This window comes from Mirounga leonina, unplaced genomic scaffold (genome assembly GCF_011800145.1).
Source record: "Mirounga leonina isolate KUSES-001 unplaced genomic scaffold, KU_Mleo_1.0 Mir_82, whole genome shotgun sequence".
NCBI lineage: Eukaryota > Metazoa > Chordata > Mammalia > Carnivora > Phocidae > Mirounga > Mirounga leonina.
In genome coordinates this window covers 47,061,293-47,086,119 of record NW_023270825.1, presented here as the reverse complement: position 1 = coordinate 47,086,119, position 24,827 = coordinate 47,061,293, and the positions used below count along the sequence as shown (strand labels likewise).

General features: G+C 42.2%; 1 protein-coding gene across 5 annotated transcripts in view; it reads right to left on the bottom strand.

Moving 5' to 3' along the window:
- Nucleotides 1-10,347: 10,347 nt before the first annotated feature.
- Nucleotides 10,348-24,827, bottom strand: part of TRIM9 (tripartite motif containing 9) — a 109,352-nt gene continuing 94,872 nt past the window's right edge. For 2 of the 5 annotated variants that reach the window (XM_034992257.1, XM_034992258.1), the window contains exons 8-10: nt 16,108-16,411; nt 13,621-13,783; nt 10,348-11,571 (exon numbers count right to left, since the gene is read on the bottom strand). In XM_034992257.1, the coding sequence (XP_034848148.1) occupies nt 11,509-11,571; nt 13,621-13,783; nt 16,108-16,411 (530 nt within the window). In that variant the 3' untranslated portion in view covers nt 10,348-11,508. Of the gene's footprint in view, nt 11,572-12,869; nt 13,784-16,107; nt 16,412-24,827 lie in introns of those variants that run through there. The other 3 variants (XM_034992255.1, XM_034992256.1, XM_034992259.1) reach the window with 2 other exon arrangements.

The window sequence follows — 24,827 nt, the reverse complement described above, 5'->3', positions numbered from 1 at the left end:
TCCTGCTCTTGCTGTCTCTGTTTCTGTCAAATAAATAAATAAAATCTTAAAAAAAAAAAAAGAGTTAAAGGAATGTACATAGGTAGATGTGGCTGGTTTGTTCATGTGTACAAGGAACAGCATATAGGAAATAGTTGTTTCCTATTGGAATAATGCTAAAAAAGAAACAGGTCCCTGTCCTGCAAGCATTTATTCACACAAAGTATTTGTCTAACGAAACTTAAAACTTGAAAACTCTTTAAATCTATTTTTGAGGACCCACAAAACGCATGTAAATTTAAAACTGGAGTTGTAATTTGTTATTCCACACCCCAAGTGAAACAGCTTTGCATGCAAGAGAGGAAGCTGAACATCCCCCTGGGGGTATGTGTGGATTAGTGCTTCTTTCCTATTGGGAAGTAGAGCAGGATGGTTAGGAGTGAAGGCCCCAGAACCACCATGTGGGGTTTCCAATCCCAGCTCTGTCACCTACCAGCTGTGTGGCCTTGGGCAAACTACACAAACGTTATTTGCTTTAGTTTCCTCATTTTTAAATTGGAAGACAACAATAATGCCAACCGCATAGGGATGTTGTGTAGATTATGTGAGTTAATAAATGGAAAGTGTTTAGAACAGTGCTCAGTACATTGTGAGTACAGTAACAATTACTATTATTACCTGCCCTGAGAAACATCGGTGTGAATGATACTCAAGGAATGAAAATCTTGTAAAGTTTTTCAAGGCCAAAATCCTTTGCAAACTTCTCCCCCTTCCCCATCCACATTGTAAACATAATAGCAATGCGTGTTTAACTATACACTGACCATTCTGCCTTGCCGGGATCCTAGTGAGGTGGTACAGTAGGCATGTCACGTATTTTTTCACTTAATCCTTACAACCATCTTATCACGTAGGGACTATTATCTCCAGTTTATGACAACTGAAGGCTTACCGAGGTTAATTATCTTGTCTAAGCTCATATTTAATGAAGGGGTGGATGTGGGCGAGGAACCTGGTTTTTATGACTCAAGAGTCCATGTTGAGACAGATTTTCATGGAACACTACATCAAAAACGAATGATGTAACGTATGGTGATTAACATAACGATAAAACATTTTAAAAAATAAATAAAATTATCTTGAGTTTCAATTATTTACTTATCATTTGCATTTCCCGATTAGAATATCAGGTCTAAGGTGGAGACCTTGTCTGTTTTGTTCGCTGGTATCTCTAGTGTTTCACAGTGTTTAGTGCTTAACGGCTGCCCACTGAGTATGTACTGAGTGAGCGTGTTGTACGCGGTGCGCCCGATGTAGAGCGATCGCGGTGTCCTATAGCCGAGTGGCTAAAGAAGAGTGGGCTCCGGAGTCAGGCTGGATTCAAATCTTCGCTCTAACACTTGCCTGCTGTGTGACCTTAGGCAAGTTACTTAAGCTCTTTATGCTTTAATTTTCTCACTTCTAAAATGCTAATAATAAAAATGTATAAGTAAGATGAAGATGAAGTAAGCCTTTTGTACATTGCATGGATAACAATGAGGTTCAACATATGACTACCTGATATTATTAGAGTATTTCTCAATTGTAAGAAGCCTTTGTCAGAGACTGTAAAATGCACCACTGACTTCCTATTAGCTCTCGTGGAGAAAATCAAAACCAAATACGACATTAAGCGCACACAACTCTAAAAAATCTAATTTATAACATCATACATTTTTTCTCTACAAATACATGCTGTTTCCTTTTTCAGAATGACAATCACACCTGGGGTCGAAAATGCCTATCAAGTACGGCAGTTACATGTAATGTAATGGTAACCCCTGCTGCTGATCTGGACCTTGTTAGCACCTTTGTGATGCTGCAGAATCATTTAAACACATGTCAAAGAATATTGTGGGTTATGTGGGGTTTTGTTAGTTTGTTTGCATTTCCCTTTTGGCTACATTGTGTTGTTGCTGCTAATATAAGTAACTATAAGTAAAGAGCTTTTCTGGGAAGTAGCTGGAAGCTTGTGACAGATTTGGACATCTGAATGATAGTTATTGACACATCAATGGGTCCCAACAATTGAAACAATTGTAATCGGTTCTCAAAATGTTGGCAATATTTACTGCTTTCAATCACAGCATACAGTGTATGGTTATTAATTTTGTACACACAATTATTTTCTACGTTGCGTTCTAGTGGAATCTTTAAAAAGACCTCTTAACTGATCACTGTGATGTGAACTGAAGTTTTCCAGCTGCCTGTATACTTGAAACTGATATAACACTGTAGGTTAGCTGTACTGGAATTAAAATTTAAAAATAATAAAAATAAATAAATTTACCACCTACCAGCACAAATAACTTCCCAGAAGTAACAGGCCGATGAACTGATCCATCCCCACATCTTATTCATTTCTCCAATGCACAGGCAGTGCAAACTGTGAGTAAATGCCATCCTCACATTCCCTTCCTCTCGCCTTCTCAAGCCCGGCTGCGCATGAGAATCATGTGGGCAACTTAAAAAAATCCCACGTTCTCAGGCCGAATCCCAGGCCAATTAACTGAGTAGCCTGGTATCACTATTTCTAAGGCTCTTCAGATGATTTCACTGGGCAGTGGGAGGCTGAGAAGCACCTGCCGTACCAGCGGCTGGTGAGTTTCTTTTGACGCATGTGAGATGTGTCTTCATTGCAGAGATGTTAAGATTTGGGGGAAAAAAAACAACAAAAAACCCATAACAAAAAACCTTTGTATCAGAGAAAGAAGAAAATAGGGTATTATTTTGTTATTATTAGCCTAGCCCCAGGAAGCTTCAGACTACGAAAAATATCATATTGGGTCAGACCCATTTTGTGGAATAATGAACATCCCTTTGTTGTCCTTAAGAGCACCTTTGATATTTCCTACTAGGAAGGTGTCCCAGTGATTATGCTTCCTTTAGTTACTGCGAAGCCTTGACAAGAGGCTTAAGGATGAAGCCTGACACCTGAGACCTCTGAAGAAAAAGAAAGCACGTGTGGAATGCATCTGATGCTCCTTGTCAATGAGCCTGCACCTGTATCTTGTTCTCTCTTGTCCCCTTGGAGTCCCTGATTTGGAACCCCAAATGCTCCAGGACTGGCCTTCCGAACTTCATCTGATCCAATGGGATCCTCTCTCTACCCATCCCCAAGGCATGGAGGACAGATCTCAGATTCTCTTAACTTCGAGGAAGAGTCCTTTCCACTTGGATGTTAGACAAGCAGCTTACACGCTCTGTGTGTATTGCAGGTGGTAACCGCACTACGTTTCAATACTTGATCTTAGTTGAAATCTTGAAGACATGGAATTTAATAATGGCCTGGAGTTTTGGGTGATCCTCATAAGTCTCTAAGATTGACTGATTGCTTTCTGATAGATATGTGTGATTTTTTTCCTGCAGATCTATCAGGTCTGAGTAAGCCCATCGCTATACTTAGATATTAAAGTTTGCATATTTGCAAAGGCTATTGTATTGCCAACCATGAAACCAGCCTCACAAGAAGCTGCAATTAACCTTCACCTGCTCATCATTTTCAGCCTGCCAACCGATAAGACTGGAGACTTATTCACATCAGACAGCCACACTGCCCACCAGGCAGTTAGGAATATATATTGAGTGGAGTGTTCTTTTCACAGATCCTATGTGGAAATCAGCATTAAAGGAAGCATTAGGATCCTCATTTACCTCAGATAACTTGCTCATTATAAACTCATTAGCTACTAGGTTGAAAATACTGTCCAGAAACAGAGTGTAGAGTAGTTCATCTTTAATACTTTAATCTTTCCTAAAAAGTAGTTTGTTAGATGATGGCATAACAATAAATCAATACAGCCAATAAATCTATAGTACAGGCATATAGACAGGATAAAGATGGGCCCAGTTAATTAAAGAAGGAAAGAGATGGGCATGATACATAGGCAGAGATAACAAATGAAGGATCTAAATGTAAAATATAAGTTGGAGAGTTTTAGAAAATTGATAAGCCTATTGCATAAAGTAATTTACAGTGATTTAAGCCTCCGTGAGAAAGATCAGATGAATATTTGTAATCTTTTCTGGTTTATTAAAGTTTTAAATATTCTATGTTGCCATCTTAATATCTGGAACATAGATATGATTAAGAATATAGTTTTGCTTTTCAAATAGCTAACCAATTTTCAAATATTTTTCAACATTTTTGAATAATTTTCATTTCCCCCTTTGTGACTCTCTGTTCAATATCTATTGAAATCTCTATTTCTAAGTTGTAGTTGATTTAGTAATAATATGGCGTTTTGATTATTGTGACTTTGAAAAAGATTTTAGTGTATCATACGAATCAAGTTACTGCTTTTGCTCAGAATGCCCTTGCCTACAGTCTTCCATTAATTTAACGAAAGAATTTAACATTTTGTCAAGTTCCGCAGATAGGCATTGTCTCCCGAAAAGATGATTATATGAATCATTATTGACACTCAGTTGGGATCTTGGTAATAAAAAGGGAGGGGGTGGGATGGTGGCATCATGAACAGACTGCGCACAAACAAATAATCCCCGTGGGTAAGTTTTCATCCCGTGCCCCTGGGCACGCAGCTGGCACAGCCTGGAGCCAGGGCCAGAATTGAGACAGTTACTGCCAGAGGCTGCCCTCAGTCACTATACTTTAGTCCTCTTAGGGTTGTCTGATAATGCAGAGTGTAGAGGTTACTTAATAATTAATAATCACATTTCACGTGTTTTTCATCTCTCTTGCACAAAGCGCTTTTATATGCATGATCTCACGTTGTGCCCCTTTCTTTGTGTGGAATGTATAGAAATGCATAATTGAGCATACTGTCCTTACTAGAGAATTTTAGCCAGAGTGCAAAACCACTGGTTTTTACCTTTATGAAGTTTCTCTCATCACAGTGGTTTTTTTAGCTTTATGCTTTCCTTATTATACACGTTACAAATTGTGGCTATACGTCAAAAGATGGTTTGTAAGTTGTTTAACAGGTAATTAAAATTTTATGTTCGGCCATCCTCATTAGTGGAATGATAGTTTATTATGTTCATTATTAGGGAATTTTAGAAAAAAATATTGGGGGGAAAAAAAGGGCAAGACCAACCCACCAAAATATTAACTTTTTTAGATTTCATGGTGAACATTTATTTTTCCCTGGTGGGAAGGAAGAAAGATGTGAGCAAGACTGATAACCACTGGGGGGTGTAAGAGCTATTTTTAATAGCTTCCTTAATGGGAGCCAGGTTTTCTACTCTCTCCACCATTCTGGACTTCAGCAAAGGGGGAAGTTAAAGTCCATGTTAGAGAGGCTCAGAACAAAATGGAGAGGAAGCAAATTAAAGCCCTTCCACCAACCAAAGGAATATGGGAAGGGAAGCAAAACAGGGTGAGGAGATCAACTCCTAGGTCCCTGACACCCCTCCCTCTGCCTTGGGCTTTATCTCAGAGGATAGCATGGGGGAAATAGGAACAGACTTGGGTGTAGTTGGAGGGAGGCTGTAAGGAGAGTCCTGGTCATGTCCAATATGGTTCCTCACCCTTTCAGAGTGTATGACTCAGTGATTTTTAGTACAATCACAAGGTTATGCAACCATCACTACTAATTCTGTGATAGCTAATTCTGTACCTGAAGCTTTTCTTAGCACAGTTGTGGCAGAGTGCGACAGATAATACATCCAAAAACTAGACTGATCTTTCTGTGCATTTAATTAGGTGCCTCCACTGTTCAGTCTTTTTCAATACCTCAAATTCTGTGTGTATCCAAAATGCTGGTTCTTTGGATGAAGACAAGATTTAGGAAGTCTCAGTTACCTGTGATGTATTATGTCAGACTCAGGTTTCCCTAAACGCCAGCATCAGTGGAAGTAGCTGGCATATATATATATATATATATATAGATATATATATATATATATATATATATATTTGAATATATACGCAGGTGTCTTTAGCATCTTCATATAAATTATAAGCTAGTGTGATCTGAGAACTTCTTTAATTACCATAGTTCCTTTGATTCATGATCAAAAATCCTGATTCCTGCTTTCTCACCAGTGAGTTGAAGAGATAAGCAAAAGATTAATGCACACATTAGAGTTAGAAAAAAAGGATCTCACTTCCAGAAAATAGGATGATATCTTGCAAATCACTTCATCATTCCTTGGAGGTGATGCCAGGAATCAGAAGTTCCATTAACTTCAATGCCACGCGAAGAGTAGAAAGCGACTCATGTGTTTCCTTAGGTAGAGATCAGAAGGGAAGAAAACTACCAGGGCGAGCAGACCCATGGAGGAAGAAGAAGGAAGTATCAGGGTAGCGGGGTGAGGAAACAGGGATGTGGGGAAACCTGGAGGACACAGAGCACGGCAGCTGCCAGCTCCCTAGTGTGCCGCTCTGAGGTCACAAGCTGGGTCAGGTGCTTGCAGGGGATGGTTTCCTCAAAAAAAAAAAAAAAAAAAAAGCCACACACACACACACATACGCACACACACAACCCCCAGTTCACTTTAAAAGGGTAATGACAAGGGTGCCTGGGTAGCTCAGTCAGTGGAGCATTGGACTCTTGGTTTCAGCTCAGGTCATGATCTTGGGGTCCTGAGACTGAGCCCCAAGTCGGGCTCCACACTCAGTGGGGAGTCTGCTTGAGCATTCTCTCTCTCTCTCCCTCTCTGCCCCTCCCCCTGTTTGCACATGCTCTCTCTCTAAAATAAATAAACAAATCTTTAAAAAAAAAAGGGTAATGGGCTCTCTCCCTAGGAGTCCAAGATGGTGGAGGACTAGGAGACCTTGGTTTCGTCTCGTCCCAGGAATTCAGCTAGATAACTATTAAATCATTCTGAACACCTGTGAACTCAACTGGAGATCTAAGAAAAGAATAGCTACGACTCTACAAATAGAAAAACTAGGACTTTCTGTAAGGTAGGAGGCGCAGAGAAGTGCATCCAAAGTGATACATAGGAAGCTAAACCGGGGCGCCTGGGTGACTCAGTTGGTTAAGCGACTGCCTTCGGCTCAGGTCATGATCCCGGAATCCCGGGATCGAGTCCCGCATCAGGCTCCCTGCTCGGCAGGGAGTCTGCTTCTCCCTCTGACCCTTCCCCCTCTCATGTGCTCTCTCTCATTCTCTCTCTCTCAAATAGATAAATAAAATCTTAAAAAAAAAAAAAAAGGAAGCTAAACCGTGGGAGGAGGGAGCCTCCATCAGCTGGCTACCAGAAGGTGATATAATAGCAGAGTGCAAAACCGGAACTTTGTTGGCTCCAGTGGGGGACGTTCCTGCCTGAAAGGCGCTCAGGTGGTGAAGCAGGGTGGAACCCTCGCTGGGACAGTGTGGTCTCAGGACCCTTGGGGTCACAGAAAGACAGGGGGTGCCTGAGTGCGGCAGAGCTCCCAGGTATCGGAGCGGGGAAGCCGGCTCTATTACAAAGCTGTCGTCATCAAGACAGTATGGTACTGGCACAAAAACAGACACATAGATCAATGGAACAGAATAAAGAGCCCAGAAATGGACCCTCAACTCTATGGTCAACTAATCTTTGACAAAGCAGGAAAGAATGCCCAGTGGAAAAAAGACAGTCTCTTCAACAAATGGTGTTGGGAAAATTGGACAGCCACATGCAGAAGAATGAAATTGGACCATTTTCTTACACCATACACAAAAATAGACTCATAATGGATGAAAGACCTAAATGTGAGACAGGAGTCCATCAAAATCCTAGAGGAGAACACAGGCAGCAACCTCTTCGACCTCAGCTGCAGCAACTTCTTCCTAGAAACATTGCCAAAGGCAAGAGAAGCAAGGACAAAAATGAACTATTGGGACTTCATCAAGATAAAAAGCTTTTGCACAGCAAAGGAAACAGTCAACAAAATCAAAAGACAACCGACAGAATGGGAGAAGATATTTGCAAATGACATATCAGATAAAGGGCTAGTATCCAAAATCTATAAAGAACTTATCAAATTCAACACCCAAAGAACAAATAATCCAATCAAGAAATGGGCAGAAGACATGAACAGATATTTCTCCAAGGAAGATATACAAATGGCCAACAGACACATCAAAATAATGCTCAACATCACTCGGCATCAGGGAAATACAAATCAAAACCACAATGAGATACCACCCCACACGAGTCAGAAAGGCTAAAATTAACAAGTCAGGAAATGACAGAAGTTGGTGAGGATGTGGAGAAAGGGGAAGGAACCCTTTTACACTGTTGGTGGGAATGCAAGCTAGTGCAGCCACTCTGGAAAACAGTATGGAGATTCTTCAAAAAGTTGAAAATAGGGCTACCCTATGACCCAGCAATTACACTACTAGGTATTTATCCAAACTATACAAACATAGTGATTCGAAGGGGCACCTGCACCCCAATGTTTATAGCAGCAATGTCCACAATAGCCAAACTATAGAAAGAGCCCATCAACAGATGAATGGATAAAGAAGATTTATATATATATATATATATATATATATATATATATATATATATAAAGGAATATTACTCAGCCATCAAAAAATGAAATCTTGCCATTTGCAATGACGTGGACAGAACTAATTCAATCAGAGAGAGATATTTATTGTATGATCTCACTCATATGTGGAATTTAAGAAACAAAACAGAGGATCATACAGGAAAAATAAAACAAGACAAAACCAGAGAGGGAGACAAACCATAAGAGACTCTTAATCATAGGATACAAACTGAGGGTTGCTGGGGGTGGGGGTGGGGAGATGGGGTAATTGGGTGATGGACATTAAGGAGGGCATGTGATGTAATGAGCACTGGGTATTATATAAGACTGATGGATCACTGACCTCTACATCTGAAACTAATAATGCATTATGTGTTAATTAATTGAATTTAAATAAAAATAAAATAAAATTTACAGCCCAAAATAAGTAAATGTCAGCAGAAAAAAATTTAAAAAGGGGTAATGATAATATAAAGGTGATCAGTACTGTTGTGATTATTTATTTTTTAGAGATTTTATTTATTTATCAGAGAGAGAGTGTGCACAAGCAGAGGGGAGGGGCAGAGGGAAATCTGACTCCCTGCTGGGCAGGGAGCAGGGTCCCAGGACCCTGGGATCATGACCTGAGCTGAAGGGAGATGCTTACCCGGCTGAGCCACCCAGGCGTCCCCATTGCGATTATTTAAAAACAATTACATTGTTCAGCCATTCAAAGAAAGGCTGAAGGAACCAGATTTGAAAAAGGCAGTAACACTACACTTTGTAGTACAAGTTCATGGCCTTTTTCAGGAGCAGGTTTGTGAAAGTAAGTTCCTAAGATTTGGAAGGAGACCCAAACAGCATCTAAACTATAGATGTTTCTCACTAAGTTAAGATTCAGGAGGTAGGTACCACCAGGGGATGGTGTCGGTGCTCCCAAGGAAATCAGGTGAGGACCAAGTACTTTCAAGAACTCTGGGGGACTTTCCAGTCACACTTGGCTGAAGACATATTGCGCTGACAAAGATGAATCGTCATCTCAAATAGGCAAAAACTAAGAAATTTTAAAGAGACATATGCGATTCTCCCATAAAAATCTTTTATTGGCACACCAGAAATATCCATTTTTCTAGTACAGTAGCTGTATGCATCTACAATGGCAATTCTGTGTAAACTATGTGTTACAAGTCACTAGAAATCTACTTAGCAGGATGAATTTAATAAAGAACAAGAGTAACTCTGAGTCTACAGCGGCCCAGCCATCGAGTCTCATTGGAGAGCAAATCAAATATCAAACTAGTGTTGCCCTGCAACAGTTTTTCTGTAGCCAAGAAACCAAGATGGACATAAACAGGATAGCACCCATTCAATAAATTAGGTACACGTAACTAGAAAAACACTGTAACCGATAGAGATGAGCTGAATAAAGCACAAAAGGAAATAATTAGCTATTTACATATATTACTTTTTGCCAAAACTTTAGTTAGTTAGCTTTCCCATCCTACCACTTCTCTTTTATCTGTTACTCTTGTTTTTTCATGCGGAATTTCTTGGCTCACTGGCAAGTATTTAGACAACGAATCAGAACCTTTTTTTCCATGTTCTACATTTTCTAAAACTTCATGTCAAACTAAAGAATCTGAAGGGTAACTGTGTAAGTCTATCTCTATAGAGAAGTAATAAGAATTATCGTTCTGCTATCAGTCACAGCAATGACATACAATTTCATTTTCTTCCAAACATTATTTGAACTACTCCAGAAAGTTAGGTTGTGAATGGCAGCAGAGTGGATGGATTTGTCATTTGTAACAGGCACAGATATACATGGAGACAAGTGAGTTTATCCTGAGAATGGGGATGCCGTGGACTGCAAATTAAGATCCCCCATTACTGAAAATGAGTTCTCTCTCTGGTCACTATTTTTTTTTCCACATTCATATTTAAGGCTTAGTGTCATTGCAGCATTAACAAATAAGAATGCTGACATCATTTCTGCCAAAGGAGGGCTCTGTGATGAATGGCAGCAGGTACCATAATTAAAATAGCATAGCTGAAAAGGCATTGAGTTGGTATGTTTCTGGTGCCATGGCCAGAGTTGGTAGATTTTTAGCATCATTCTTGGGGAACTGAAAGATCTTGCCAATGAGCCTCTTTGCCCCTTGTTTATCTACTTCGTAGTACTTATAATAATTTGTAATTGTCTTATTTTTGGTTTGCTCTCCTTTGAGAACGTAAGCTCCAGAAGGGCGGTAAGCACACCTGTTTGTTCACCACTGTGTCTCCAGTGGCTAGAACAGTGCCTGGTCCATAGTAGGTTCTCAGTTAAAGACTTGTGTTAAATGAATGAACCAAATCATAAACCCCCTGGTCTGCCTCTGTCTAGAGACTTTCTAGTTTGATTCAATGACCCAGCTCTCCTAATGATCCTGCCTGTGGTGAACCTTTGTGTAGCCATTTGGCTATTATTTTTGTGCATCAGTGGATAGTAAAACTTCTCGATGCTGCATTCACTCTGCCCACCTCACAAAGATTAGCTATGCAGGGCTAACACTGCACGAGAGGTAACGGCAAGAACCTTCTAGGAGGTAAACTGCAAGCTCTGAATTCAACTACTTCTTCCCCGCCTCTCTCTACGACCTCTTTGTCAGAAAGCTTAAGAAAAAGGTTATCAGGAGAAGATTCTCTTGGCAGTAACAGTTCAGTAAGTCACTAATAACATGATCAGAAAAGAAACAAAATATAACTCACCTACATAAAAAAACTTATGTAAAATAAAAGCAAAATCTGGAAGTGGAAACTAAGTGACAGGGTGGGCGGTCTAGGTCCTTTGTTGGTTAGAGTTGCTGGACTGGACGCAGAAGTGAACGCAGGCATCAGAACAGGAGAGAGGCTGGAAAGGAAGGGGCGAAGCAGCGCTGTGGGGTGTGAGCACGTGGGGACCAGCTTTTCTCTCCTCCTCCCCCTCTGCTTCCAGCTCTCCGGCATCCCACCACATGCTGGCTGAGCTCCTGCTCTCGCTCTCTCAGGCGGAGGTAAGGACGGAGGTAAGGACGGGCAGCTGGCGCCTCCACAGCCCATCCTTAGGCTATTGATGCTCTGCTGGAGTAGAAGTCAGGGACCGGGAGCCCGGTGTGAAGCGTGACCTGGGGGATGAGACTGTGAGTCCTGGAGGCACCGTGGGAACCCTCCCTGCATCTGCCCCTCCCCGGGGGCACAGTGGGTGTGCTCCTGATTCAGCAGGGGACCTGTTACCTTTCTTTAACGTCTATTCTAGTAGATGTTAAAGAAGAATTCTTGTAGAATTCTGCCTGTGCTAAGAGCCTGGGCACCGTGGGGGCTTCCCAAATCTTGATAATATGGTTCTTATCCACCTGCCTCTTTTAAGGATCCTGGGAAGGCTGTGTTCCTTCTGACTGAAGACACAGGCATTGATCTGCAGGTGGCAGAGCCTGTTGGTGAGGGCGCAGTGACAATGCCAAATCCATGGATAGAGAACCGGTGAGCGGAGAACCCTTCTCTTACCACGTGTCCACTACTAGTTACTCCGATTAGGATGAGGCTTCCGTTTGGGGAATGAATAGACGATTGCCAAGTATAAGAAACACGGGCAGGGGTACTGTTCCCCGGTTCCTGTGCAGCCTTGCACCTCGGTGGACAGTTGCATGGATGAGGCCGGAAGTGTCTCCTGCTCTACTGTCCTTCCCCTTCTCGTCCCTGTCTCCCCAGCCCCAGAGTCTTTCTCTAAGGATACTCAGAACATCCTGGAAACCACTGAAGACCATCGAGGACAATATTCTTTGGAAGGGGAAACAGCTGAAAATGGGGAAGACTTTGAAGGAGGTTTTTCTAAGACTCACGTCTATGACAATTTATGGGTTCCTTTCTTCCAATGTAGAGGCTGAACTCTGAGAGATTAGATTTCAGCCTCCCAGAAAACCCCATCTAGTCGCAGGAAGAGAGAAGGGCAGAGGTCACTGGGTTGCAATCACTTTTACTGCACATGCTGATAAACAACAATGGTTTTCTTTTTTTTTTTTTTTTATAGCTCCCAAGACTATGGTTCTGAACAGAAGAAAAAACACCTGCAGGGTTATGATTCCCACGGCCTGCAGCTGTCTGCCGAATGGTGCGCGGCTGATGAGAGCTCCAGCGGAGAAGGGCAGGGAGAGACCAGCCTAGTAGTGCCCCGCAGGGCGCCCCGCGGCTCTGGTCTTCGCCCCAGCCAGGGCCCCTTGGCCCCGCCTTGCTCCCCTGAGGCCCCTCACGCCTTAGAAACTTTGTGCTGGTTGTTCCCTCTGCCGGGAAAGCTCCACACAGCTCACTGCCTCCAGGGCCCAGCTTACCTGGGACGGTAATAAGGCCCACCCACACGGAGCGCCCTGGCTGAGACGACTGCTGCCCTCCCCACCCCGCACCCCCAATCCCCACCCCCACCCCTGCCCTCGGCCTCGACTCTCTTGCACTTACTGCCTTCTAGCATGTATATCATTAACACGGTCATTGTGCTTATTATTGATCCTATCTCCCATAACTCAAATGCGAGCTCTACGAGGGCACGATTTTTATGTTTTGTTTTCACTGATAAACAACAATGCCTATAATAATTATAATTACAGTGCCTGACATATTAAAGGCACTCAGTGGTTATTTGTTGAATGAATGCATGAGAAGAACCTGTTTGCCTTTTGCAGTAAATTGTAAGTAAGTAGCCCGCAGGCGGGGACTGTTCTCTAGCCCCAGGACCTAACGGATCGGAGGAACAGTGCAGAGAAGATGCTCAGGCTTTCTGGTAACCGTGCTAATACTTCCGTCTCATACCTTCACCTCTGGGGCGCTCACGGAGCTCTGCATAAGTCATTCCTTCTGTTTTCAAGCCAGCTGGTTCAAGGGTTTCATTCCTACTAGGGATGAAACTAGGCCTCAGGGCTGATCAAGAGCAAACCGTGAACTGAGTTCCAATCTCCCACTTGCTGTGAGTGAGACTGTGTCCAAGCTTAACGAAGGGGCTGATGCTGATCTGGGATCATCTCAGTTGTCAGCGTTGGTCCCTTTCCCCTCTCCTTTCCTCCGGGTCTCAGTCTGGGCCTTACACGGTTGGCTTCCCTCTCTCAGGGGCTAACGTACCCCCCGCGGGCAGCCTTTGAAGCAGAGCGGGCAGAAGCTGCTGTGAGGCGTGGGGGCACGGCGCTTACCTGCACATTCCTGTTCAGGCTCACCGCCGGGAAGAACAGGCCTTCCACGTTCTCGAAGGCTATGGGACCCTGCTGTTCGTCGTTGATAAAAAAGGTCAAGGTTTTCCTGTTCAAGTCGAGGAGGACCCCGATTGTGGCCCCCTTGGTGATCCCTCCCTCGGTTCTGTGGGAAAAGAAAACAACTGGGTTTCACTTGTCTTCATTCTAGAAGCTCCCCTCTTTCTACTCAATGTACAATCCCTTTTGTACTAACTAGTATTTCTCAGCCTGTTTAAAAATATTGTTCCCCACACCCCAGGAGCGTTTTTAAGTAATATTTTTTTTCCCCTAGTCACCCCTCCTCACATATCATTTTATTACCACAGATATACTCGGTATCTGTTTATGTGTTGTGTGTATATCTGTGTTTTGTAAATAAAAAGTAAGATTTTTTTGCTTACCCCCCACACACTAACTTTCACTCCCGGGAGATATCGCACCCTGTTGAGAATATAGTTTCGACCATCCTGCTCTGCTGTCGTTCACAGTGAACTCATTCCCAGAGGGTCTCTACCTCTGAGCCGTGGAAGTAGAAAACAAATCGTTCAAGTCCAAGAAAAAAACCAGTCGGCTTTGAGCTATGAGCTCCGTCCGCAGCTATGTCGTGCACTTGGCACAAATGGTGGGAATTAAACATCAACTCCAAAATGACTTAATTTGAAAGTCAAAATAAAGAAGCACTTATGCTGAATCGAAAGCATATGCATGAAAAATTGGATGTGGGGCCTTATGCTACTGATTTAATAGAAAAAACTCGTTCCCGAAAGATGTTAATTTTGGGCATGCAGAGTTTAAATTGAGAAGGCTCTCTAAAAAATGACAACATCGGAGAGGATTCTCCCCTGCAAAGCGAAACAATTATATCGTGGAAAATGGAGGAGTGATTTTTAAAGAACCTGCATTGAAATGTCATTTTAAAGCAAATTATGTCTTATGCTTCAATTGATGGTTTCACAAAAGCCATTAACATGGACGATCAGATTTGCCGTACCCCCCAACTCTTCGAGGTCTAGCAATATTGAATTTCATCCTCATCTCAGCAGAGCACAGAAATTGGGTAAGTGTTGTTCTTTCCCCCTGGCATGCAGAATACAGACTGTACATAGTCGTTAAAAGACAGGCTTATAAATCGCATCTGGTTAATTCACAACTTCAACAACGACAGCACAGTTTGCACGCAAGCAGACATGTTCAGCTTTAAGAATGTGTTTCTTTGCATAGTGTGACACTCGTGGTTTTATTTGCTCCTTCACTCCAAACTAAAGAAGCTAGAAGGGAAAAGTGAGCGCGGCACATGGGGGAATGGCATTAGGGATCTGGTGACTGAGGGCTCCTGCAAATGTAAATCACCAAAGACGACCGTTTGTCTACACCTAGTAGCATTTGATATCAGGCTGAAACGGTATGCGTGTTCACTTTAAGTGATAATGAACAACACACACCTGGATGGACGTGCATAGAAAACGTCCAAGGGAATGGGAAGGGGAGGTCCTAGGAATCCTACCGACTAGAGAAGGAGCAGTGATAACCTTCCAGAAAAAGCTGAGACCGTGCTGTCCACCAGCCTACCACTGCCAGCCTCACTTTCCTCTTGATCTGACTGGATAGAGCTGTATTTTTTTTTTTTTCTCAAAACACCAAAGAGAGTGTATCTTAGAAAAAATCTTTGAGAATAAGGTGGATGAGGATCCCTGCAAGACACCTCTCGACTTAGGCAAACCAAATGATAAAGGAAGTCTAGGGAAAAAAAATATAATTTGGGTTAAATGATAATTGCCTATATTTTGGTGTTAGAGGCAAACCTGAGGAGATTACTATGTTCTCCTTCCCCAGCAAACTGGATGTTCTGAATTTATATGATAATAAGCGTCCTACAAATTCTAAAGCTATCCAAACTGGCATCTGTAAGATCTAGTTCAATGCATGGCTTCTATCGTGGGCAGTGGTATTGATAATAATCCTAACAAGAACAATGGCTTCTGTTTTCAGCTGCCTCTGATGTGAGGCATTTTCACATATCTTATTTAATCTGGAGAACACTCCTGTCCGGAAAAAATATTATTATCCTAATTGGGTGGATTTGGAGACGAAGGTTCAGAAAAACTAAACAGCTCTCCTGGTAAGTTGTAGGTCTGGATTTTATAATCCTCGGATGTTTTCCTGGGACGGATATGCATGGGGAGTCTGTTTCTAGCCACGGTGAAGGGCCTAGGAAAGGGCTCACGTTTCTGGCATTATGCAAAAAAAAAAAAAAAAAAAAATCCCTCAATCCATCAGTTAACCACTGAGAAAGCCTCAGGTAAGAATAGTAGAACTCCTGTGCCACTTACTGAAGCCCACCTGCCTGGCTGCCTCAATGTTGTCTATTTACTAGGACCTGGAACTCAGGCTCTTGTTTTTTACCAGAAGCCAACGTGAAGAAGGCTCGGTCTGGGGGCTGCCGGGTACCTGTTGGTGTGCGAGTTGTTGTGCATGAACCAGCTCCGGTTATTGTCCACATACATTGCCCAAGCTTTGTCGTCCTTCCCTAACATCACATCCTTCATCACGTCGATGCGAGCCACGCCGAAGGCAGGGTCAGGGTGGTTTTCGTAGCGATCCACGGTTAGCTCCCAGTAGTGGACGCCCTTGGAGAAGCCGGTCTTCCCCAGCACCACCCGGTCATCGTAGCTGCTGCAGGTCACAGTCAGGTTGTCGTTGGAGAAGATGATGTCAGCGTGTGCCGAACCGGGGTCGAAAGCAAACCAGGCCACTGGGAACAAGAGAAGGGAGTGGGGTTACCGAGGCGGATCCGAAGAGCCCTGTGTACCGCCACACACCCCTGCACGGGGGAGGAGTGTCGTGTCCCGTTTTCATGCTGCCATGCAGGAAGGAGGTGTCCGGGGCCACGGGGGGCTGTGAGTGAGCAGACAGGGGCCACGTCCTGGGAGGTGGTACTCTCTGCACCCAGAAGCAGACGGAGGACACAAGACCGATTCAGCAGGGGTTACCTGACTCAGACTGCACTCCCAACCAGGTGATCCGGGAGTGAAGTGGCCTCGATTTTGGAAGGTGCAAGTCCCTTCACCCGGTGACTGGGACAACAGTACACCAGAGACATAAAGGGAGAGGGTGCGCTAAGATGCCTGTGTAACCCTGAGGCGGGGAGGCTAGGATCTACAGTCCTAGATGGAGGAGGGATAAAACACACTGAGTGAAACCAGGAAATAGCCCCTCGGCAGGAATGCTGACATCTAGTCGTTTTGAAAACTTCCTTAGAGCTAGTGGAAGCTCAGAGGCTGCAAAGCTATCGGCAACATGACCTAATTTTCATGAGTGACTGTGACTTTGGACGTGAGACAGGTCGCTTCCTTCATACCTTAAAAATAACAGTTTGCATGTTACTCCTAACGCTAACATGGAACATACTTCGCTGGAGCAGTAGGTATTTTGGACGCTAGGTGAAGACAGAATGACATCTTTGCACACATCGTTACAACCCAAGTTCTAAATGCCGCCTACCAATAACACACTCCGGAGAGATGTCACTGCTGATTTATTGAACCTGTGAGCCACCTCACATGCACTTTGGTCTTTGCTATTTGTAACAGAATAAGGTTATTCCATACCTGCCAACAGCTTTTTAATGTCAACTGTTGTCATTCCAAGTGAAAGGCATGGGAGAGAGAAACAGGAAGCAAAATTGACATTGATAAGAAAACACGTTGCTTTTGATAGACTAATACCAAAAAAGGGCTCAATTTCAAACACTACAAACACTACAACCGTTGGTCTGACTTGTACCTTAACCCACGTTAGCTCTCGTAAAGAGTGCTCTGCATTGACGTATAAGAAAACTGGGGGGAAATGTAATCCTCTTTTAGGTATAAAGTTTAAAAATACGCTTTTCTAAGGAATTGGGGCAGTATTATAACGGGATTTTCATGACAATTAGACAATTTTATTGACATACAATAAGCTGCTGCCGTTTATTTGGTGGAGGATACTGAGCATGCCAATCACACAAGTAGAAGATGACAATCACGATATAGGTGTACTTGCCTAACTGAGAGTAAGGTGCAGACTGCGGCTCAAAGCTGCATCCTATAAAGAGATACTACACATCAAAGCTATGAAGCGGCAACCAGGTGGATAAACAGTATTTGTATACACTTAAAAAGCACCAGCTGAAAAGAGTCACCAGAGGCCTGATTCATGAAAAACCAAAGCCCTTTTTATATTAGTTAACTTTGCTGGGTAAAAATGGTTTCTCTTGCTCTTTCAAAGCGAAAAGTGCATTTTTTTTCCATCTAATAAATCCTCCCCCAGTGGATTCTAAACTACACAGCTTAAGTTTTTATCAGCCCCCAAGCTCAATCTTTTCCACTGAAGTTTCCGTATTAAAGAGAAAGCTTACTGTTTAAAAATGGGAAAAATTCGGGGCTGGAGGAAAGCAAAATAAATAAATAAATAAATAAATAAATAAAATAAAAATAAGAAAAATTCATCCAATTGAGAAGGAGAAATCACTGGATCTTGATAATAATTCTGTTCTATATCACTATTCCATGCACTTCTAACTCTGGTGGTAACCAGAAGACCTTTGTCGTGACTTGGGCCCAAGTTAAATGACACGTATATGTGTGACTGAACATAGAATGTATATGCTAATAAAAACATCTGATAATTTTTAATAATGACATGAATTAAATGTAGTGAAACAAATGACTTCATCTCCTTCTTAGATCATTTTTACTACATCAGTTCTTCTCACCTAAGGGAGGGGAGGGGGCTCTCGTGGAGGTAGGATGGTATCAGGGAGATATTAGAATCACCTGTGGAACTTCTCCATCTCTCCTTCCTCAAGATCTGGATCCCATGAGAAGCTGGGTTGGGTGGTCTTAGAATGTTCAAAGGTGTATAAACTATAGTTTCAAGTGGTGTTGGGGACTGATCTGGAAAATGTATTTTTGATGAGCACTGGGGTATCCCCTAGAGGGGATCATTTAATTTTTTTTTAACTCTGTAAGGCCTTTATACACTAATTTCTAAAACAATTGAAGGATAATACACTGAATTAAAAGAACTTTAGAATTAATACAGCAACTTACTATAAAAAAAGGACTAATGATTGAATCAAAAAACAAAACTGAAAGGTATGTCCTTACTTTTGTTTATTTTACTCTGGGATGAATTCACATACAAAAGAATCATTTTCTCCTAACTCATGGCTGATTTTTATGTTTAGCTTCTACCGATTATCACTTTATTCACAGGTTAGAGCGTAGTGAGGACTGAATACAAGGAGTTTTAAAGCTGAATCTCATATCCCGCTTTGGAAATGAATTTATAGAATCTGAAGAGGGCTTTTAAAAATTTTAAATGAATCATGCCTTCTGCAAGTCTTTTTCAAAACAAGCGTTCTGAAATCTTTTTACGCTATTGAAAACATACCACCATACATTTAAGAGTCGATGGTACAACTAGAACAATGCTGTTAAATACAGCCGTCACATCTCCCCCGACCCACATTTCATTTTATTCTTGAGACAATATACATTACAAAGACTATAACAGTATTTCAGTACATTGGACACAAGTGAAAAGAGTTCCATAACAAAGCATGTTTGAAAGCCAGTGGTGCACAGAAAAACAATAAGAAACGTAAAAGCACAAAGAAAAATGTCATTTTAAAGAGAGCTTCAAGTCCCTGCATCCTTTTTGCACTGTCATGCTGTGGCCTTCTTCATTCCAGGATGTGGGATGAGCAAAAAGAATAAAATAAAAAACAAAAGAAACCTTTGGAAATGCGAAATGTGCATCACGTGTATCCACGATTACAATATAGTCCTGAAGAGATCAAATAGGTCTGCATCTTAGATGTTTTAGGATTCTGTTGGCCAGACAGAGTCGACTGCACAGTAACGCATGTCTAGCTTCCCTGAAATCAACCTAAAGCCCTGTCACAACCTGCTTGGCTGTGGGAAACTTGGGGGAAGCCAGCCTTAGCCATGACTTGGATCTTTGGCCCTTAGGCCGGTTAAGGGTTTCTAATTTGGCTAGTGATGGTCCCTCCCCGTGGCTGGAAAAAATCCGCCATGAGCGGGACTGTCCAACCAGTGAGCACAGGCTTTTGCAGAAAATACTTTCATATCTGCTCTCTGCTTTGCCTGCTTTGTGGGATGCATTCTGCTGTTGGTGCGTTTTTACTTTCTTTTTTCAATAAAGATCTCTTGAGTCTATGTTTAATCAGACCACTACGGGCTGGATGCACAGATCCAGTCTCCCAGACACAGCTGGTTTCCTGGATACAGCAGGGTTGCAAACCTCCAGACTGAGGCCACAGCCTCCACTCAGCCAGCGCCTATGCCGTGCTGGGCCACTACGTGGGATGACAGAGCGGGTCATCCTTGGCGGTTCCAGCTGGTGCAAAAAGAACAACTTCACTCGTCACTTTCCAATGCCACTGGACATTGACCACAGCTCGATGGTCGGGCCTTACACCACACAGACAAGAACGCCACAAAGCTCCAGCATCCAAATGCTCCTCATACGGGAAGCGGGCCACAGACAGAGAGACTAGCTCATTGCCCCTCTCCATGCACATGAATGGCAAGAACAAAACAGGTATTTTGGAGATGCCATCAAGGCACAGAGAGATCAAGGGGAAAGATCAGACGAGCTCAGCTCACCCGGTGCATTGAGAGACTGCAAAGAAGAATGCAAGCTCAGCTGGTGGGGTGAGGATCGTAAATCAAAGTAGGATCTCCCGGGAAAGCTGGGTTGTAGATTAAGGGTGGAGGAGAAAGGACTCATTCTACGGAGCGGCAATCTTTCCGAAGGCACTGGAAAAGGGAGTGTCTGTTCTTCTGAATCTGTGTCTAGATGTAAGATCAATGCAAACTAGAGATCAGAAATCTGCTACCTGCCCGAGCACGGTTCCCCAAGACCTGCCTTACCAATGCATTTGCACAAAGCCTCATCCATCCCGCAAGTGCCACAAGGCATTTACAAAACCAAAGTGGCTTGGGGGCCAGGAGGGCATTCTTAGCAGGTCAGGACTCAAGACCAGAGGACGTCTCAAACATCACAGACAATTGCTCTCATTTCTCCCAATTTTTTAGTGCTACTGAAGGCATTTTGGAAGGTTTCCTTTTCGTTAAATTTTTTAGAGTTGAATTTAGAAACTTTTAGAGGTAGATTTTATCCATTGATGACCAAGAGTGATACTTTACCCCCTTCAGCTACCTTGGAAGTTATTACCTGCACAACAATGGCTTCTTCAAGGGTTTCTATTTAGGAGATGATGATTTTTTTTTAACCAATTCTTTGCTTTTCCATATTTTTCCCTTTCCTTACTTATATGTATTTTTCCATTTCTGAATGGACGAAATGATTTTTCTATCCTAACACAGTCCACACTTGCTCTTTGAATAGGAAAGGAAGACAGGGCTGAACAAGTGATCAGGGAAGGATCCTTACCTTTGTTTCTGAATTAGGATCAGACCCCAGGGATATCACTTGGACAGCTCTGGTTTTCTAATAATAAACGGTCCGTGGGGCCATGGTGAGGTGCGTGGGTGGCAAAAATGTCTTTATTTTCAGATACTTGGTTTGGCATGAAGATCACTAAATTACTAAAATCACTCCTTTCTCTTTTGTCAAACAATAGCTGGTTCTAGGCAGCAGGGTGGTCTGGTCAGAGATAGATGTTTTACCAATCAAGACCTTCTTAGAACACACTGTGACAATAATAATTTAAGAAAGAGAGATGGCATGATAGTAATATTCTAGGTCCAAAGCCAAGGAATTATCTTTTCATTGAAAAAATAATTTTGTTTTGGTGGCCAGAGGATGCTCCTGGGAATATTTTTCTCGTTTGAGTCTGTCAGCATGCTTCTCCATGTTGAACATATCCTTGTCCTATCAAAATGCTATTGTGGGCATGTTCAAGCCAAAATAACTGGAGTGTGTGCATGTAACATGATCCTATTTGAAAAGCTCAGAACAAGGCCATTGGCTAGTTTTAACTGAATATTGCTGAGAGTCAGCCCCACTTTAATTTCTGCATTTACAATATTAAAGTTAGCTTTTTAGGCTTTACTTTTATCCTTGGGGAATTTTTTTTAAAGAAAATTAGAAAAAGATCTCAGAGAAAAGGAACTGCTACTTAATGGAGTTAAGGTGTGGTATTCCCAATAATAATATATTCAAAGTTTCTTCTACCTAAACTTCATATAATTTGGATGACATGAAATATGTGGTCATTTCTTCGTTCAAAAATGGCAAATCAGAAATGATTCCTATTATAATTGTCTCAAGGGGGAATTAGTCTTTTAGTTTAACGGGAAATTTGAAACACAACACAGCACCACAAACTGGTACGGGCTTCATTTAGGGAGAGAAGGCCATATACATGTCAGAAAAAGATTTTTTATTAACAAGAATTTGCTTGGAAATGTATTTTTCACCAGGTGGTAGCAATCAATTCATTATATTGAAAATACTTGTTGCTTTAAAAATTAAGGGAAAGGACATACATAGTGAGATGAATTCTAGAGTATATTGAACCTTCAAGTCATCATCTGAAAACCAATGAAGAGATGTATACTGAATCCAGACCCTGGGGAGCATATCTGAGCCATCATGGAACATACTCACCTTTCCTATTCTGAGTACCGAGTTGGTGATGGCACCACTCTGTGGGGCGGGGGCTGAGAGTTAGCTGTGGTTATTCATGGGATTAATAACTCAACACTAAAATAGTTACTGTTTTTTTAGTCTTTTATGTGGATCCATTATTGATGACCCAATTTTCCTTGACTCCTCTCACTTTTGAACTATGCCCTCTTTTCAGGCAAGCTTATTTAATACCCACATTATCCAACCATTTCATCTCCATCTTTTTTTCCCCCACCACCTATGGCCTCCCATCCCCTTCAGCTGGGCTCTTACCCCATTTTCTCTAAGGAGCTCCTAAAAAAAATTTCTTACCTCATCATGAAAACTTTCCAAATGAATTATGAGAGGGAGAGTGTTTTCCACCTGATCCCAGCCAGACTAAATAAGCAGTGCCCCTTTATGCCCTCCCCCATGGGCACACAGTACAAATGTTGGGTCAGTTGCCTGTAAATCATCTATGTTACTTGATATTATCTTAGATTACAGGAGTCTCAGAGGAAGACGCTTGATCACATCTGAGGAGCACTCATCAGGCTTCCCCTTGAAATATCCTGGGTTGAGGAACTCATTGCCTCTGGGCAGTCCCGTCCAATTTACAGTTATTGCTTATATTCATCTGGATATATTCCCTTTGGGAACTCCACTCGTCAACTGTAGCCTTACTATCTGGGGCCAAGATCACTAGTTCTTCAAGTATTTGACAGCAGTCACCAATCCCCTTTATTATCTTCCCTTTTCTGGGCTAAAAAGAATCTATTTCCAGCCCTGTTTCTATGCTATGAAATTCAAATCTTAACTCTCCTTGTCTTGCCCCACTGGACATATTAAAAAACATGAACCAAAGACACTAAGACAAGATTGGGTATAGTATTCCCACCCCCTGGTTTAGTCAAGTCACACAACTCACAATGAACATACACACAACTACCCATGGATATATTCTATGTTATACCCATATAACATATGGATGCAGGAAGGCTACATCCCACTTCCTCACCTCCCCTTGAAAGCACAACTATTGAGATATTGAGATCTGGAGAAGGCTTCTCAGTCATTAACGTTCTCTGAGCCAAGACAAATAGGAACAGGGTTTATCTCCCACCCCCCGACCTCCGCCAAATACATGATACAAAAGCTATGTTTCAGATCATAGCTAATATTTGGGATCACTATTATTAATTTTTAATGTATAGATCACTAGAGAAAGACAAGTAGCACCTTAAAAGATTCTGAGTGTCCTGTCATGTTTCATGACATGCAGTGATCCTGTCTGCTGAACAGTTTTGCTGAGTAAAAGCAGCTTATTAAGGAAGACAAATGGGAAGAGTAGTAGAATGCCAGCTGAACACTGGTGTGGTCACTCTAGGCACAGCTGTAACTCTGGGGTGGGGACGGTGCTCATAATGGGAATGTGTCAAGGCACACTTTCCAACAACTTGGTCAATGGCTACCATTTTCCTCTTGCCCTTGACTAGACTGCTTTCCCTTTCCACTCGGGACTGGCTGGATTCTGGAGTCGAGGCCTATGCTTAAAAGAAGCCATCAAAAATTATCAAAACAAAGGTCAGCTGGGGATCACACTTATTATTTACTGACTTTTGGGTTCAAGGTGAAAAAAGGATGTTTAGGTGATGTACTCCTGTTTGGCTAACGGTACATACTTCTTTTATTTGTTTGTTAGTTAACATTTATTGAACAACTACCATGTGCCAGACGTTGTATTAAAACTGAGCAGCTAGGAAACAGGAACTTGGAGAGAGAGCTGACCATACGAAAAAGAATAATTTAGAGAAAATCTTCTAGGGGCAGAATTTCTTGACTGATTCCAACATGTACTGAGTACGAAAGATTTCTGTGGTGTGGTAGAATATTTTGGAAATATTCCTCACCAGTCTGTGAGGTGTTATTTTTGGAATTCAAAGAGAAAAAGCAAACCAACAGGGCTTCCTTCTGACAGCGTATGCTAATGCAGCTTTCTTTGTGACTGGTAGAATTCTTGGTCATCTTTTTGTCTGCTCGGGAATGGCTTTATAACTCAGGCAGCCCTTGGGTGCTGGTCCAGCAAGACAGTTGTATTTCAAAGCCCAGTAAGACAAGGTTATGTCAGTAAGAACTGCACAAGCAGCATTAAAGATGAGTTTCAGTTCAATTATAAACCAGTTGTAAAATAATTTGCTTCTGTTGGGAAGATTTTACAGAGACGAATGAAGGAGGCTGAGTCTCCTTAAATGATCTAATAAGTGTCCAAAGGCACAATTACGTCCAACGGGTACATAAGTTACAATGAAAGGTGGAATTTTAAGCTCTCTTAAGTGTGGCATTAACTGCAGTTGAGAAGTGAGAAACAAAGCTGTTTTGCAAAAATTCCTTTTAAGAGAAGAAATAGTCTCTTGAACACCCCTGGGACAGCTGCACACTCTGTCACCAAATCCTCCACTCCAATTTAGAATACCATGGCATTATTTATAAGTAAGTACCATCAGAAGAACTAAAAATTCTTGCATTTC